Below are 19,338 nucleotides of genomic sequence, written 5' to 3'. Positions count from 1 at the left end.
ATGGATTGAAGGTGGGCAAGGATAAAACCAGCGAGATCTGTTATATTACCTCTAGGTTTTAGAAGTGAGAAAATGATGGTGGAGATAGACAAAATTGTTAGATTACAGAGACACTTAGCTTGTAAAATCATCAGCCCTTGGAAATGTAGTGGATGTGGGAAGTGGAAGTGAAGAAGAGGATTAGAATTGGTTCCTGACTCTGATTTCAGCAACTGCACAAATATTAGTGCCATAAATTGGACTGTGGACAATGGAAGTGGACCACACTAGAGGAGAGAATGTGTTGAATTGAATTTGATTTGAAATGAGTGTGCAGTGATCTAATTGTCTATATATACCATCTATATTCTTTGCTCACATAATTGTTCTATTTTCACTTTTATGTACTCACTTCTCATTTAATAAATCATTATCAAGCACCAGCTATGAGATTCAAAAAATGATGACACCGATATAGTCTTTCAAGGGCGTTATAGTCTATATGATAATATATTAAGAACTATGATAGAAAAAGGAAATATTATCAGATATAGAAGAATGCACCTCACCCAGAATTGGGGGTGGAGGTAGGAAATCTTGGAAGGTTTTCTGAAGGAAACACATCTACTTAAACCTGAAAGAAGGGAGCCTAAAGGGAAGGGTACACCAAGCAGAGGGAAGACCATGTGCAACAGGAGACAAGAGGGCATCATGAGTTAAGAAGGTCAGAGCAGTGCATTATGGCCGAAGTGCTCAGCAGGGGAATGGAAGCAGGAGCTAGTGAGCCAACTTAGGAGTCTGGGTTTTATCCTGAGTGCAAAATATTTTTAATACATCTTTTCCACTTTGAGCACATTAACCTAATTTTTTTCTTTCTTTTTCCACTACATTCATGTGTATACACACACACACACACACACACACACACACACACACACACACACACACACAAATATCTATTATTCTCTCTTATTCCTAGACAAACACAATATTAAACAGTCTGCAAAACCAAGAAGTCACATGGGATTCTGGACTGAATTTGGAAAATCAAGAAATCATATTATAACCCCTACAGCCCATTTATCAGCTACTTCTAATTACTTTAAACCCATTAATGTCACCTTAGGGAAGCATCTTTGGGGGATTTTTTTTTCTGATTGTACCAACCATTTCATTATTTAAAAGTTTATTTAAAAGTTTATTGAGGGGGGGGGGTGGGGAGAGGGAGAGAGAGAGAGAGAGAGAGAGAGAGAGAGAGAGAGAAAGAGAACACACAAGTGGAGTGAGGGGCAGAGAGAGACAGAAAGAAAGAATCCTAAGAAGACTCTGGCTCTGCACTGCCAGCATGGAGCCTGATGTGGGGCTCAAACCCACAAACCATGAGATCATGACCTGAGCCAAAGTCAGACACTTCACTGACTGAGCCACCTGGGTGCTCGTGTACCAATCACTTCTAACTTGACAGTCAATGCTCTATAAGTCTTACTTTTACACATTTATTAAAGGGATGTTGTTTGTTAGTTATGCTAACTAACTTGGATGTAAATTAAACAATAAATAAATTAAAAATGGGTAAAAAAAAAAAAAGACCTATCCAGAACATGCCCTCATCTTTTACCTGAGTTCATACACCCCACCCCACCCCACCTCCGCAAAAGGGATGTTAGCTGTGTGGCATGACAATTCTCAAGGAGAAAGAAATCCCCACTGCCCAATGATGTTCATAGACCCTTGTTTAATCCTTCATCTCCCAACTGCATGATGGAACTGCCTAAACTACCCTTTTGGTGCCACTGAGGTCTGGTTCATATGTTTCCTTCATTCCAACAGTCCCTCTGCTTTTTCCTCCTTGGTTCTCCTATCTTGAAAGCTCATCTTCCACTGATCACTCCCTTTTTTCAAACAATAACACCAAGTTTTCTCATACTCTTCCCATTCACAGAAAACCACCTGTAGTTCTTCAAACACCTCATTGTTTAGTGCTTGTTTACTTTTGTACACATGTTATTCTCTCTTGAGATATGCTTCCGCCCCTCACCCCCTACCCCCACTTACATACCTGGACGTAGGTAAGACCCACCTCAAGCATTATTTTGTGTGTTCAACCCTTATTTCTTAGAACCTCCCTCCTAATCTGGAGTATGGAGCACTCTTTCTTTTAAGGCACACCCATCATACTGTTTACAATTATTCAAAATGGTCTTCTATCTTTACTAGGCTGGGGTAAAGACTCTGTATTTATCTTTATATCCTCTGTACCCAGATGGTTCCTGGCAAGAAGTAGACATCAAATAAGTGACAGCTAATTGAATCAACTACTCGGTGAATCGATGCCCAAACATCAAAAAGGCCTCTCAAATTTGTAATAGAGATGGCTAAATACCTCTGTGATCCCACAAACTATTATCCTTAATTTATCATATACTTTAAAATACTTATAAAGATAGGATTCTTGGTTCTATTCCCTAGAGATCCTGGTGGGTGCCAAGGTGCTTCTGACTTTGAGAACCCTGCTAAAAATTTGTTCTAAAGCAAGAAAGAACATCAGGAAATGTAACCAGCATGAAGATGAGTAGTGACAAACCTTCCTCTTCTATTTAACTATATCCCTTTGAAGTAAAGCAAAACCCCAGGCACATACCGTGTATTTCATCTTCCACTCATCTAGCCACCTACGTATCCATTCATCCACCTATCCATCCAAAGACCATGAGATGTTCCTGAACTGTGCTAGATACTCTCTTAGGCAGGTGAGAAGTAAAGGGAAAATTCTGCATGTAAATCAGCCTCTACTCCAGAAGATTTAAAACATACAACCACTTGTCTAAGAAACTTCAAGATGAACAGAATAGGCATAGCAAAGGTTTAAATTAAGAGCAGGAACATGCCCGCTTTCATCTGTCTTTTGCTCTTAAAAAAACCCGTATGTTATAATCTGTAAGTTAACATGAAACCCTTTTCATTTCCTATTTCCTGTGGAAGATTTAACTAGGATTCTGAGGCCAAGTTGTGAGTTTTAGATCTTCTTGAAAGTCTTTTAAATGTTCACATAATGTGGCTGGGTTGGCATCAATCTGACTTGTGGGGATCCAGAGTTTGGCTATTTCAGAGGCTTACAAAGTTCCTTCCTTTGCATTAATACATTATATATTTTGATGCAGAACATTTACTCTTGTTCTTTTCTCCTTCACCCTCTTAAAGTCCAAAGACATTAACTGATTTTCTGTTGCTGAAACAAACCCCCAATTGTATGTTCCCTGCAACTTGACAATTGCCCTTTGGTTTATTATCTTTTTTTCCTCAAAGTTAGCAACCTATTTTTTAAATTTATTTTGAGAGAGAGACAGACAGAGAGAGAGAGAGAGAGAGAGAGAGAGAGAGAGAGAGAATATGAATGAATGAACGAGCTAGGGAGGGATGCAGAGAGAGGGAGAGAGAGAATCCCAAGCAGCTCTGAGAGCGCAGAGCCTGACACAAGGCTCAATCTCATGAACTATGGGATCATCACCTGAGCCGACATCGAGAGTCAGGCACTCAACTAACTGAGCTACCCAGGTGCCCTGAAACCTATTTTTTAAAGATGTCATCCTTTCCCTCCACTTGGGTAAGTCATTTTTACTGAGGCTGTCTCTATGGCTGGAGTAGGGAGAGCCAGGAATTCCTGATGTCGGGCTGAGAACAAGGCTATGCCCAACTTATCTATTTGCCTTCTGAGAGACTGTTTTTGCCTAGCTGCTTACAGTCTTTGGCATGTATTCTTTCCTACCACTGACCCTGCCACCTGATTTCTTGCCATCTCAGAAGCTTCAGAGTCAACTCCCTATCACTTTTGCAGTTCCTCAAAGGCTCAATTACTTAGCCCCCCTCCCCCCCTCCCCCCCAGTATATCAAAAGTGACAAATTACTGTTTGGAGACTGTCTGACAGATGAGCCAGCAAGTGGGCTGCTAAGGGATATGGCTTTTCCTGGGGCAACTTGGTGGGTTGCTGAAGAAAAGGAAACTGAGAAGTGAATGGAGATTGATTAAAACAAACAAACCAGCCCTCTTTTCAATAGGGCAAGGGGTAGACCAGTTTCCCTGTCTGCTGGTTAGATTTTGATGAGCCTCTAGGGGCTCTGAGCAGTAGGGACTGGCAAAGCCACAAAACAGAAGAAGCCTGGGTCTCGGAATCACCAAGAAGAAGGTTGTTCACCCAACACACATATGAATGCATGTTCTATTGTGTCAAGCCACTGAGATACAGGGATTGTTTGTTAGAACAGTTAGCTTACCCTAATACAAAAGGATATGAACACTCACAGGGCTTTCAGGGAAGAAGGGCACTAAGCTGTTCCTTCCACATGCCAAGGACTCAAAGGCGTGCAGGAGAAGGCTCTACCACAGTTGCATGTCCTTAGTAAGACAAAGGCTTTCACGTGAAACACTCACTGGTGGATCCTTTGCTGGCTGAAAGGGGCAGTGTAGCAGTCATTCTCCTCCAGGTCTGGCAGTGTCTCCTTGTCCAGCCTCATGGGCTTCTTAGGTAACCATCTCCGAAACCTGCTTATTTGTTTATCGATCCTGTATATGAAAGGCAAAAAACCAAAGGGTACAGCATATCAGCATTGTCCCAAAACACAGGATGGAAGTCTCCACAGAGCTGTAATTATGACACCACACACCTTAGGCACTCTCACTGTACTCATGATACCCCCATTTTATACACAGAAAGAAGAAAGCCTCAACTCAAGTGTTTTTTAAGATCTCACTAAGGGGCCTCAATATCATTGTCTATGAAATAGTAGCCGAGAGTTAAATGTCCACCCACATGCCAATAAATGACCAAGACTGAAGGCTCTGGGAAGGAAGTGGATAGCCCCTTAAGCAAAGGAGCAGAGACCTCAGCTTATTACGTTCTGTAGGTTCTAGAAACTTATTCTGTATTTGGAAAGTTTCCTTGGTTAGGGACGTGGTCAAGCTGTAGTTAACTTTTGGCAGGGAAGCTGACAGCACATCCCAGTGGGTTGACTGTGTGCAGAGAGCGTGATGTCATGATTTGTTTCCTGCCTCTCACATCATCCCTGAGCTGCCTCTCAGCAGACAGCAGACTGTTCAGCTTTCGTATCTGTCCTTCAAGCTGACTCCATGGCTCCCAAGATACTGGGACATGATGACCCACACACACGTGTCATTTTGGCCAGAGTGCACAGTGATGCCAAGTCACAGAAAACAGAGTTGTTACAGGTGGTCTACAAGCCACAGATTTCCCTTGGCCCCCTCCCCATTCCCTCTGACTTCTGATGATGAAAACATCTGTCTTCCAAGTGACCAAAATGTCAATCATTCACAGAAAACCACTAGAAGGAGCAAAATCCACAGCACACTTTAAAACAACTTTGCTACCTGCGGTATCTATACCACTAAAGAAAGTATTTTCCAAAAGCACATATCAAGTAGCATCTCCATGAGGTAGAATGAACAGGAACCATACTCATTTTACACATCCAAAAGAGACCCATGGTGAGTAAGTATCAAGCTCAAATTACCCACCCAGTGAATAAAGCCAGGAAGAGAATTCAGGTTTTGAATTCTTGATTTTAGGGATCATCCTATCAAAGTAATTCATACTAGAAATCTTCACTTGAGGGCTACAGAAGGAATAGACTTCTCTACAGAAGAAAATATCTAAATGCCTTTTCAGTCTAGTAATTAAAAACACATGGAGTTTGGGCAGGTTTTTTTTTTTTTTCCAATTAAAAAAAATTTAAATGGCAATTTATCCTTTTCAATGAAACTCCCAGGTGAAGGAATTACTTTTTACATAGCCAGTCCGCTCCAAGATGAAAAATAATGGTTAACTCTTTTGCCACTTCTTTTATTCTCAGCAGAGTTCCAGCCTCACTACAAGTCCATTGTGCCCGGTGGCTGGCCTTTCTTTGGAACCCTTCAAAGTTCAAAGCATCTCATAGCTTCTCTAGGTCCTTCCTCTCAAAGACAACTCATACCTACCATCTATACACACACAGAAATAAAGATTCTACTCAAGGTCACGTACCCAGGAAAGAACAGTACAGTGGAAGGCCTCAAGGCCCTAAGAAGGGGTAAAAGTTCCCATCTCCTCTATCCTTTCTCCTCCTGGTCCTCTCCTCCCTCACCATCTCTTTAAGAATACCTGAAGTATAGTGACATGATGCTGAGAGGTAGTATGACACAGTAATTGAGAACATGGGGGTGAAGTGCTTAGATTCAAATCCTGGTTCTGTAAATATTAGCAGTGTGACCTTGGCCAAATTATTTAACTTTGCTGTGCCTTAATTTCTTTATCTATAAAGTGGGCAGGATAATGATACTCAATTCATAGGGTTGTGGTGATTAACTAATCACTATGTATATAAAGTCTCCAGAAGAGTGTCTGGTGTAAACTAAGTACTGGCTCTTATTACAGTCTTTTCCCCCCAAAATAAGAGTTTGAACAACCTGCTTGCCTCTTAAGATTTCTTTATTTTCAATTGAAAGTTAATTGTGCTTCACCAGCATCTACAACTTGTCCAAGTTTAATGATTTAGTCCTTAAATGGACTCATAAATTATACTTCCTAGGCTAAGCTGGTGGCCTTCCCCATAACTCTTGGCTTTATTTCATCTGATTGCCTTTAAATTCGTTCAAGAAAGAGGACATTGGCCCAGAGGCTTTTCATAATAGAGCTTTTACCTCCCACACATCTCTAGTCTGCAGCACTAATCGGATTACACTTTGCAAAGTTCACATTCTTATAGAATCTGGGCTCTGCGTGCAACAACTATGAATTAAATCCAGCTGGGTACAGTGCTCAGCATGGATAAAAACAAATAAAGCTGTGAAAAATCAGGCATAAATACTCAATGGGAATGAAATGGCAGCTTTCAGCAACAGCTTGTAGTAGCACAATTTAAAAGAAATGTGGAAATGGTGAAGAGAGAGTAGAACAGGGTAATGAAAATGATTCATTGAAAAATGAGGAGGGGCCAGAAGAAGTGGAAAGAAGAGAAGAGCGACTCCTGAAAGAAGCTGGGATGTGTAATTGGGGTGCCTAAATCCTGGCTCTGTTGCTTATCAGCTGTGTGACCCTCCACAAATCACTCACCTTTTTAAGGGTTTTAAAATGGAATAGTCATCACGATCACCATCTTACTGACCTTGCAGGGTGGTTAGGAAGCTTACAAAAAATGGTGTGCATGAAATGTTTTGGAGAAGCTGCCAGGCAAATAGAGTGTTATTAATAACTTCTTGAGTACCATGGAGGCTAATCTGAAAGTGATCAAAAGGAGAGGAACTGTACTTTAAAAACATTAGGATGGAATAAAGATATTCAAAAGATATCTTAAAAACAAAACACCTGAGACACCAACTGGGGTGGGGAATGTGTGAATCGGTCTTCACTGGGGTAGCTGAGCAGAAGCAGAAGAACAAAGCATGGACTGGACAGCTTCCGTCACACAGGCTGGTCCATATTATACGCTGTTAAATGATATAAACAAATCAAATGTGGTCAGAGGTCTGTGCTCTTCTGGTTGGCAGAATGGCTCCTCAAAGATGTATGCACCCTAATCACTGGAACTTGTGAATATGTTATGAGACATGGCAAAAGGGACTTTGTAGATTTAAGCAGGATTAAGGAACCTTTAGAGAGGAGAGCATCCTGGTTTACTCAGGTGGGCCCAACCTACTCATATGAGCCATTTAAAAGGAGAGAACTTTCTCCATCTAGAGATAGCAAAGATGAGGCAAAAGGTAGGGGGTGGTCAGAGAGACTCAACAGACTATTGCTATCTTTGAGGATGAAGAGGGAGGGCCAGGATCCAGGAAGTGCAGGCACCCTCTAGAAGCTGGGAATGACCTTTGTCTAAGAGCCTGTAAAAAAACTGCACAGAACTAAATTATGCCAGCAACGTGAATGAACTTGGAAGAAGATTCTCCGTGAAAGCCTCAAGAAAAGCCCAGGACAACCAATACCTGGACTTTAGCCTTGAGAGACCCTGAGCAGGGAAACCAGTTAAGTCTCCTCCCCTGGACTACTGGCGTATAGAATAAACTTGTGTTGTTTTATGCAGCTAAGTTTTCAGGAATTTATCACAATAGCAAACTAATTAGGAAACTAATATACATCTTAAAACAGTCTTGGTCTGATATTCTCCTTGAGAAGACCATGGCTGGTCAGGCTCCCAATGCTGAGGATGATGTACCACATGCTACTCCACCTGCCAGTCTGGTGGCTCTGGGAACAAGGGTCTGTTTCTCTGTGGCTGGATGATAACTGGCCATTCTTCAACAAACACTCCCATCCCAGACTGTGTTTAGACATCACTGAGGATCTTCTTCCACAGTGCAAGAAGAAATACATAGTGCAAAATCCACCAGGCTGGAAAGCATGACACCCAAGTTGGGTTTCTGATTCTGCTGCTTCTTAGATTCTACATGTTTCTGGTGACTTGGGAAATAATACCTTGGCTATCTCACCCTAAAAAAACCTTAAGTTAATAAAGAGCTTTGCTTTTCACAATATAATGGGTAATTTTCATATAGAATGATGGACTCTGAAGTTGAAGTAGGTTCACGCCTTAGTTGTACATCCGCCTAGTGGTGGGTGCCATGCTGAGCAAATGACTAAACCTCTCTGGGCTAACACACTTGCTTCATGAGGCATGGTGAGGACTACACAAGATAACAAATATCAGGTATTTGTTCAATGTCTTCAATGTACAAAATGCTCAGTTCAGTGGTAGTATCTAGGATGAAGAAGAAGATGATGATGATAAACTTTTATGTAGAATTATTGATGGGAATTCAAGAGCTAAGATTGTATACTGAAGCACAGATTGAGGTCTGTGCTCTCATCTTCATCTAATAAACTTCCCTAAATTGTCAATCTTGAAATCTCTTAGATACAGGAGTCGAGAAACCAACTAACCAGAAAGTATTGCATTTGTGTCTTTAGTATACGAGTTGAGCCTACTTAACAAAATCTCTTTCCACTGACATGGAATAGCAAAGAGAAAATGTTGGCTTAATGATTTAGTATTAATTTTGGTTGGACACATTGCCACTCTGTTCTATTTCTGCCATTTGCTAACAAAAGCCCTCTTACAGAATACATAGGCAAATCAATAGAGACACAATGAACTGATCATCCACTTGGGCATTTCTGGCTTAAACTGTCAAGTTAATATCTGAGCTAAAAGGTGGGTACTTTACAGAAAGTTGATATTACAGTAAGTTCAGCCCCCTCCCCCCCCCCCCCCCCGGATTCTGGTTCATGGCAGGTCAGGTCCTGAGTAGCTGCAAAGAGCTGGCAGCACAGCACAAGCAAATGGGCAGGAAGTGCCACCTCTGATGTGCTGTGCCTTCCCCAGGTGTGCCTTAGAAATGTGCTTTGGGAAGGCTCTGCTTAAAGCTGTTTGGCCCTTGGTTTCCCTGAGATGTAAAGGGGAGACTATCTTACCTACCTTAGGAGTGGTGAGAATTAAAGAAAAGGCCACAGGCCAACGGACTTCACTCCCCACATACTAACCTATCAGTAGGTCTTCATAAATTACCTACTGCGTGCAGAGTCCCCACCTGGAAGCTGTGGATATACACTGAAGAAGACAAAGGCCTTTACCCTGGAGCCACTAACAACCCAGGAGGGAACCTGTACTAATGACAACTTAATTAGGCTAAATTAAATGAAATAGGCTACTTCAGAGACACCTACTTTTCCCCAGACCAGAATATTATAATAGCATCACACTTCAAACAGATTACATTTTCAGGAATGACATATCTTGAGGGAACCTACAGATAAATCTTTTTTTTTTTTTTTATAGTGGAGGTACCACAGAGCCCGACATTGCAATAAATGAAGCCCTTCTGGACTGATAACAGACAACAGGAGCCTTGGATTTCTTTTTCCTCTTCTGAGAGCCAAGTCTCCTGTATTTATAGCCTCTCCTTGGATAGGAGTTAGGATTCTTTTAGGTCACAAGGCTACTAACTGGGGCACAACCTAAATATCTTATAGAAGAGTCTAAAGGCTTTGGAACATTTACATATATTAATTTTTTAAAACAAGGATGGAAAATACAAGTCATTTTGTCATGTGCCTGTATACTCAACTGATAAGATTACAACTGCACTGAATGTATAATGTAGTAGGGGCAACATTCTGCCAAAGGATTGCAAAGGATAACATCAGGCAGGTGCGTGTGGGCAGTGGATGGAAAAGGAATGAGTAGTAGTGAGACTTCAGCTACAAGCCACTCACAATTATCAAATTTGTTACTTTGTAATCACATTTTCTACAGACTATATTTGAATTATTTGGTGAAGGCAAAAAAAAAAAAAAAACAGGCAGAAGATAAATGATAAATTTCCTCTCTTTATTGGATAGGCAATTTATAATGCTTTTAAGTTTGCCTGAAAAGTCAAAGGAGCATTTAATAGACCAAGTACATGATGAAAATAGCATTTACCTCCAGAATATATGTCTGAACTGCATGAATGTGCTTTATGGGAGTCAGGTGACTTTTAAAAATAAAGGTATTTGTGAAAAGATGCTTAATTCTCTGCCTGCTCAACACAAGTTTATTATAATTTATAATTTCTCTTATCATTAAAAGAGATAAACGTGTTTCAGGGATTCTTTCATGAAGTAATGAAATTAAATATCATTTATGTGGATGAAACTAAAAGCTAAATTAAATACCCATATCTAGGATGACATGAGAATTTTAGAATATTGGAGTCAGTGTTTTATTAATGGTGTACAATCAGGATAGCAAGATATAGATGCACCTTCAAGATGGCATATCAGAGACACTCTTCATAAGAGTTAAAATAGATAACAACATTTCTGACAAACTGCATTTTAAAAATTACACCAGATACTGGGCTTCACTAAGGTACACCACTACAGGAATGTGGTAAGCAATGAAGCTTAAGAGGCATTCTGAATCAGTGCGTCATACTACCAGTTAGTTAGGGTTTCTTTTTCCTTCTCTTTGTCTGAGTCTTCCAGTGACTTTCAATGCCCAAATTCTTCTATGATTATGACTTATGCAGTTGAAGTAGCATCGACTTTTTCAGGCTGAAGATTGATGTTTAGTAAGTTGTTCAAGAAACAAGGATTTCCCACACCCTTACTCACTCAAAACCTCTCCGCTACATGCATGGAGAATATGTGGTTGGTCACCTGTCACAATCTCTTCTGCTTCCTTCTTCTTGGCTACTGTTCTTAAGCCTATCCCCTTTCTTTTCCTCTATCTCAAAATTTACCAAGGTAGTAGTGAATCCTCCCTGCTTCTGATTTATCAGGGCCTTGTCCATTCTCCACCAGCTATAATTTGGTTTCCATTATCCTCCTCTAATGTGGTCATCATTCTCAAAATATATTCCCAGACCAGCCGCATTAACATCACTTGGGATCTTGACAGAAGTGCAAATTATTGTGCCTCACCTCAGAAACACTGGGGATGGGCCAAATAATCTCAGTACTAAAAAACCCTGAAGATAATCCTGATGTCTGCTCACATTTGAGAACCACCTCTCATGGGACAGCTATCATGGCAGTTATCACTAACTTCTAAATTATTTTAAATGTTTATTTAATTTTGAGAGAGAGAGATAGAGACAGAGTGTGAGCAGGGGAGGGGCAGAGAGAGAGGGAGACATAGAATCTGAAGTGGGATCAAGGCTCCGAGCCATTAGCACAGAGCCAGATGCGGGGCTCGAACTCACGAACTGTGAGATCATGAACTGAGCCAAAGTTGGACGCTTACCCGACTGAGCCACCCAGGAGCCCCTAACTCCTAAATATTCAAAATTGATTCTCATCTCTCAGCCTTCATCAGAAGTTGAAGAACACCCATTCTTATGGGAACTCATTCCTGGTACCTTTGACACAGTCCTCTATTGGGTCTCCTCCTTAAATTGTTCTTTTTCATCCTTCTTCCATTTCTTCCTGCCTCTTTAATACAGATTCTCCAAGGAATTGCTACTGGCCCTCTTTTTGTACTTTGTCTCCTTCCCTGGGAAATTCCATCAACCCCCTCGTTCAAGTCATGACTTCTATATTTCTGAGTCCAAAATTGGATTCTCTAGCTTTACCTCTAAGCTCAACTGCTTGCCATCATTTCCAGAGGCCTTCAAGACACCTATGTGTCAAAGACCTACTGTGAGTTATGCTACAGAATTATTAAACAAAAATCATCATCTTTCTCACCTGTACCTCTTCTGGATTTTCATTCTTCTTTTACTTCCAACATTTTCCCAATCCCTTAGGTATGGAAACCTCTTTCTCTCCCTCAATTTCCAAATACTTGCTAAGTACTTTTGCTTATAATTTCACAATCTTTCTTATACACTTTGCCTTTCTGCTGTAGATTATTTTTTGTTTGTTTATCCAGGGAGAAGAACTACAATCTGAACAGTTTTTTCAAGTAAAAACTAAAGACAGAGAGAGAGGGAGAGAGAGAGAGAGAGAGAGACAGAGAGAAAGAGAGATTATGACTTATTTTAAGGAAAAACTTTTTAATAGTCAGGTGCCCACAGCTGTATTCGGAAACTCCCTATCTCCACAGATATTCAAACATGGGCTGGCTGACACTACAGCAGAAGTTCAAGTATCAATTGAGTGGTTGGACTTGATGACATTTGATACCCAATCCAACCTTGAGATTTATGGTTCCTTTTATCACCATTTTCTTTCAAGTCCTCATTGCTCTCTCCTCCCCCACAGTGTAACTGTTTCAGTTCCAAGCCTGTGATACTTTTGGCAGACCTGGTTTTCCTGTGCTTTTTTGGTGTGACCTCCTTTTTCCTCACTCAAATCCTCTCACATGTGTAAAGAAATTCATTTGCCCATTCACTGCACCTACTATGTGCTAGGTGCTCGAAATATAGAATTAGACAAGCCATCCTTGCCTTCGCACACCATCCAGGTGGATAGATGGTCACCTACATCATAGTTTACAGCACAGGCCCAGCAGTCTTGTGTTTTAATAAGCTTTCCAGGTTTGCTGGTTAAAGCTTGAGAGCTATTGAGAACTAGTGATATAGGCTAATATGTTACCATCAGAGTTTTATAGAAGGTCATTATATGACAAGGGACTAATCTAAATCATGGTAAATCCAGGGCACCTGGGTGGCTCAGTTGGTTAAGTGTCTGACTTTGGCTCAGGTCATAATCTCACGGTTTGTGGGTTCGAGCCCTGCGTGGGGCTCTGCACTGACAGCTCAGAGCCTGGAACCTGCTTCAGATTTTGTCTCCCTCTCTCTGCCCCTCCCCTGCAAATGCTATGTCTCTCTCTGTCTCTCAGAAATGAGTAAACATTTAAAAACATTTTAAATCATGGTGAATCCAAATGCCATCACTACTGTCTAAGGAAAGAAGAATTGCTAGTAAGGATACTGTGCAGGGACATTTATGGAAACCACATCTTAGTTTCTTTGGATGTCAAGTCTTACACCCTACTTTGTTGAGTGCACATGCATTTGAGTAAACCCACTAAAATATATCAATTTATCTTATAATTATCATTCTGCATAGCACATAAGCAGAGTAAACTTGAATCCTAACTCTCACAGAACAAAAGGATTTTCAGAGAAATGCAATGGTCTCCAAGTTTAATAGTCAGCTCAGCTCAGGGTGAATGGTCACATAAGACTAATTAAAATTTTGAAATTAGGTTTCTAGTTATCACAACAGTATCAAATTAAAGGACTCCATTGATGCCCCCCCCCCCCCCCCCCCCCGTCTCCCTGGCTTCTCAAAAAATAACAAGAAACAAGCTTTGGAAGCATATATAGTAAACTGAAGGAAATTTTTAGCCAGTAGAATTTTGGGTGGGTGGGGAAAGGTTAAAGAAAAAAGGAAAGTAGGAAGGGCTTCTGAGTAAGGTAATACATCTACATATTTTATAAACAAAGTCTTACTAACATAAGAGGGCCCCGGCCATGGGCTGCTGAACAGCTATCTGCTTTTTGACATATTTATTGTCTGCACTTCAAGATTTCAAGTTACTTATAGTGGAGGGTGGGATTTTTGTGGAAAAAAAATAACATTCAGACCAAAGATGCACTCAACAGCTGGGGATTTTTGGTAATTTATCTAATAATAGAATGGGCTATAAATTCTGTTCTCCTAAGTGTGAAGAAGTTACAGGGAAGATTCTGAGAAGAGCATTTTCATCTTTTCTCTTATCTTTCCAGGCTAACCTGAAATACCTATTTTGGAATGTTCATGGCAGTCAGTTTTGCCATGTGACAAAGGTCCCCAGCTTGTATTCCTTGTCATTGTTGGAACAAACAGGCCAACAGATCAAACACATCATGACAGAGCATGCTACTAACCTGCTCATGAACTTGTACCGGCGGGGCAGGTAATAGATTTTTCTCCTGGAAGAACAGCAAAAATGAAGCCAGTCGAGAAGAAAACCCATCGTCAGTTACAGTTTGAACTAGCAAGGAAGGAAAGGAGATTGAAGATAGAAGCCTGTAAGAGGTGAAGAAGAAAAAACTAAAAAGAGATTAACAGTGAGAAATGTAGTAGGAACATAGGGCATGCATTTTTGAGTCATGAAATCTTACGAAATATTTTCCATTGGTATTTCTTCCTCTCATTATCATAATTTTTTATGGTTGCTCTTCGCCTACACAGCCTGTGCAGAACTATGATTTGGAGCAATTGGTATTCGTATGAATTTAGCCAAGGTCAGCCTTTTTTTTTTTTTTTTTTTAGGAATGAAGAAATGGATTGCCAGCCTGCTGGCAACATGCACAATTTAATGGGCATACTATTATATTAACTAATATTTATATAGCTCTTGAAGTTTACAGAAGACTTCTCTCATTTGATTTAGCCAGGGTAATATAAAAAGTACGTATTTTACAACCAGTATGGGAAGAACACTAATCAGCATCAACATCCTACTGCAAATAACCGCACTAGGGAATACTGTCTAACCACTGGCTCTGATTGGACATGAATTAAAGAGGTAAAACAAGGAATCTTGGAAAAAAATCTTTTAAAAGTCAGACTTAGTAAGAGTGTGTTGTACTTCTGTGTATCTGTATTTTTTAAAGCACTCCAGATTAAAATTCTGGGTGTAATCTGAATGGAGAGTGTATGGGTTAGATGCTTTATAAAAAAAAAAAACAACAAAACAATTAGCCCTTTCATATTTTGGGCTTCAAACAATGGAGTAGTATGAAACTGATGTGGTTTATATATATTCTGAACTGTTACTAAGCTATCTCACTTATGGAAAATGAGAAGTTTATACACAACTTTGCCTATCTATGAAAACTGATAAACATATTCATGTTTTTAGTAGGCAAAACTACTAAAATAGAGACAAGATCACGAGCTTCTAGGGGTTTGTATTGAGGTAGAAGGGATGAACAGATGGAGTAAAAAAGATTTTTAGGTCAGTAAAACTATTCTGTGTGACACCATAATGGTGGATACATGACATGGATTTTTCAAACTGCATAGAACTATACAACCCAAAGAGTGAACCCTAAAGTAAACTGTGTACTTTAGATAATAATAATGTATCAATATTGGTCCATTAAATATAACAAATATACTACACTAATGCAAAATATTAACAATAAGGAAACTGAAAGTGGGGTGAGAAGGCATGTATGAGAACACCATACTATCAACTCAATTTTCTGTAAGCTTAAAAATGCCCTAAAATTAGTCTATTAATTAAAAAAAAATAAAAATAAAAGAGACCATATCCATGGACATATAAGTACTTAAGCAAATTTTGTTCACAAATTCCCTTAAGAAAATTATTCAACTTTGCTTTAAACATTGCAGGAGTAAAAAACCCAAGGAGACTAACCCAGGATTCAGAAGTGCAATCTACAGAAAATAATAAATACACACACAATTCTTTGAGGCATTTACATTTAGCCAAACTGATGTTTGTACATTTTGTTGAAGTGATATGGCAGGAAAATTCCTCCTTTGGAAATACATAGATCTCCTTAGGCTAGAGTTATTTACCTGAAACACTGGACAAAATAACTGCATAAAATTTAAGTGCATCAGGTTCTATCTAGTGAAGCTATGCTTAAGTAAAATCACATCAATATTAGTGAGGCTAATTAGTATCCACTATTAACACTACTTTGTCCTAACATTGTCCTGCAGGAATAACTACATTTACAAAGAAGATTATTATTCATAGTTATTACAGTTTTTCATTTATTCCCTGGATCACAGTTCTCTTAATACGGCATAAGGAAAGTATTAATGCTGCTTCCAGGCTGCACTTTTCTGCTATATAATGAGCATGTAGAAATGTTAGTTATGATACAGTCAGGCCCTTCATATATGAAATGCTTCCATGTACTAGGAACTTGCTGTGCATTAACACTACTCAAGTTTCCACAATCTCCTTGGGTTTTTTTGCTTGAAAACTGTGTTCTGGTAGAAGGTTTTGTGAGATTGCTAGGGAGGAACTATCAATTTCACTAAGTTTTACTATCTCACTTTTATCAAAACACAGACTTTTGACTGTTGGCTGTAAGATGTTGGTCTGATACACGACTGTGTCTAAGCATAGATTTCTTTTCCTTTTGGTCTTTATGAGTGATATGGTATTAATCTGTATTAAATAGTTATAGCATTGATAAATAACTGGCTTTAATTAATTATAATTATAGGGTAACAAGTTTAAATAGAAACTAAACTGATAAATGACGCAGTGATTTTACATATTTTTTTTAATCTTTGAGTTCTCAGATTTCCTTTGTCACATTTTAAATACAAAAATAAGTCAAAAGTTTAGAACTATGTTTATCTCAATTCCTTTGAGAATTTTGCCTTGAGGTAAACAGATACTAGAAATCCCAGCCTCTATTTTGACTTGGTATTAGAACAAAAAGGCCAATAAACAAAGAAAGTAAGATGCACCAGGGAAATACATTACAGATCTCTGAGTGGAAATTGCCCTTCTCTAAATGTGTCCCTAGTGCCTCTGTCTCTGTAATTTCCCACAGCTCATTAAGAGGTATATTTTAGAATTGGTACCAGTTTGCTTGGTTTCTGTCATCTGACTTGGTCTTATTGGCAAATTGTGAACGAAAAGGTTTTAATTCTTTATTCCCTTTGGAACTTCCCTTGGTACTAAATCTCTCCATCTCCTTTAGGATATTCCATTATTTACTTCCTACATATTTTGGCATTTATAATTTCAAGTTTAAAACTTTATCTAGCAAATGTAGATACCTTTTCCTTAATCTATATGGAAAATAAGAATATCCACTACAAGATGAAGGTAAATTAATCCTTTAAATAACTAAGCAATCCACATGAAGTATTTTCTATTCCCTTTGGAATAAATATCAATGATTATGCTTGCACAGTACTTGTGAACTGACTTTTTAAAATTTAAAAATGATTTAAAAAGTAGATCACATTTTCATGAAATTTCTTGAACTTGCTTTAATGGAGGCAGATTTTAATGTCAGTAAGAACCTGCACCATCGATGCCTGGGGTCTGGCCATTCAAAGCAGCAGTACACAGGGCTTTTGAAAATGACATTTTGGAAATGAAAATGCCACTTGGAAAATTCTTATTTCTCAGAGGCAGTTGACATATTTACCTGCTCAGGACTGAATTAGCCAGGAATTTTCACAAAAAGCCATGAAGTCATCATAAGCCATAAAGACTGTATTTCCTAAGCATTTTAAACACCTTCTCTAATAATGTTTCAGTCTGCATTTCGGTTTTATTTGTTTCAAGAGAAGGGCACATTAGTTTTACAGGGAAGCAGTAGAGAGTGGGAAAAAATATATTTACACCTACCTGAAAGGCATTCTTACATTCATTTGTTCTGCGTATCTTCCAAGCACTTCCCATGGGGCATGCAACTTCACAAAGATAATGTCACTATTTATTAGAGAGGACTGAAACAGAAAAAAGAAACAAAATTGAAAAGTATATCCAAATTTCCTATGGTTTAAATTGAGTTGGAATTTAGAACAGGAGTTTAGGATTCCTATGGTTTAAATTGAGTTGGAATTTAGAACAGGAGTTTAGGATTTGGGGCATTTTCAGCCAAAACTGGGTCCTTGTGTGTGCATCTATTCATTCAAAAAATATACCAATATGTGTCTGGCACTGGACACCCAGCTGTGAACAAAAGAGACATGAATGCCATTTACATTCTACAAACATACAAAAAAAAAAGAAATAGGCAAAAACAGGTTTAAAAGAAAGAGATAAATATAGATAGTGATGAATATTCTGAAGATAACAAAATAATGGGAGAAATTATAGGGAGGGGGGCACACACTACTTTGGGCAAGGGGTCCAGAAAGGCCCCTCTGCAGAGGGGACATGCAAAGTTGAGACACAAAGGAGCCAGCTGGGTAAGAGCATGGAATAAATGTTCCAGGGGCAAAGGCCCTAAGCTCAGAACTCGCATGGTATGCTCTGTGTTTGAGGAGCAGTTAGGAGAGCAGAGTGGCTGGAGTGTATTCATCATAAAGATTAGCGTGAGTAGAGGTTGAAAAGGTGAGTGGGAGCCAGCATGTGCAGTGCTTCGCCAGCCATAAGACAACTGGACTTTATCCCAGGAACACTGGGAAGTCATTTTGATTGAGATTTTCACAGTGATCTGTGGCTAGCGCACAGAGAAAAAAATATATCAGGGAGAGTGCAGAGAAAGCAAGAGAAGAAGAGATGCTCTCAATCATCCAGGCAAAATAAAAAATCGGTGGTTGTGGAGATAGAGGGTCTTCAGTGAGGTGAGTTTTGCATCTGGATCACTATCAGGGAAGGCTTTTTCAAAGGTTTTTAACTCCTCTTGGGCTTTTTATCAATACAGCACATAGACAGGAAAGTAAAACCAGGACTTCACATTTTAGTAACCACCCAACAAGTTTTGGTCTATGTCTCTGGCCAAGGGGTATCTCCAATTAGGAGACTTCCTTTGGAAGTCATCTCCCAGGGCTGGGTTGTGGAAGGAGGTAGAAGAAAAATAAGAAAACAGTGAGCCAGACCAGTTTAAATTAGCAAAATGGTCTATTGTTTATCCATATCTTTTTCACACAAGCTCATTCTGGACTGCATGCCATTTAAATTTTTATAGTATAAGAATGTTAACAGATATTTTAGGCTTGTGTGGCTAAGCTCTCCTTATAACAATATTTATAAACAATCCATTACTTTTACACAACTGACAAAAATAGAAGCCCAACTTTATGGGATAAATTTGTGCTACAGGGAATTGTGTTTAAATTGCAGATGATGTGCAGTTGCAATTCATTGCTCATATTTTCATTCAGAGTCTTCTTGCTGGGTTTATAAATATTGTACTTAACTTATAAGAATTCCCCAAGATAT

General features: G+C 39.3%; 1 protein-coding gene across 2 annotated transcripts in view; it reads right to left on the bottom strand.

Moving 5' to 3' along the window:
• Positions 1-19,338, bottom strand: part of ANO4 (anoctamin 4) — a 395,702-nt gene that overhangs the window by 143,763 nt on the left and 232,601 nt on the right. The window contains exons 6-8 of one of the 2 annotated variants that reach the window (XM_042947503.1): positions 17,797-17,897; positions 14,324-14,368; positions 4,409-4,540 (exon numbers count right to left, since the gene is read on the bottom strand). In XM_042947503.1, the coding sequence (XP_042803437.1) occupies positions 4,409-4,540; positions 14,324-14,368; positions 17,797-17,897 (278 nt within the window). Of the gene's footprint in view, positions 1-4,408; positions 4,541-14,323; positions 14,431-17,796; positions 17,898-19,338 lie in introns of those variants that run through there. The other variant, XM_042947504.1, reaches the window with a different exon arrangement.

This window comes from Panthera leo, chromosome B4 (assembly GCF_018350215.1).
Source record: "Panthera leo isolate Ple1 chromosome B4, P.leo_Ple1_pat1.1, whole genome shotgun sequence".
In the NCBI taxonomy this organism is placed as follows: domain Eukaryota; kingdom Metazoa; phylum Chordata; class Mammalia; order Carnivora; family Felidae; genus Panthera; species Panthera leo.
This window is presented reverse-complemented; position numbering and strand designations above follow the sequence as displayed.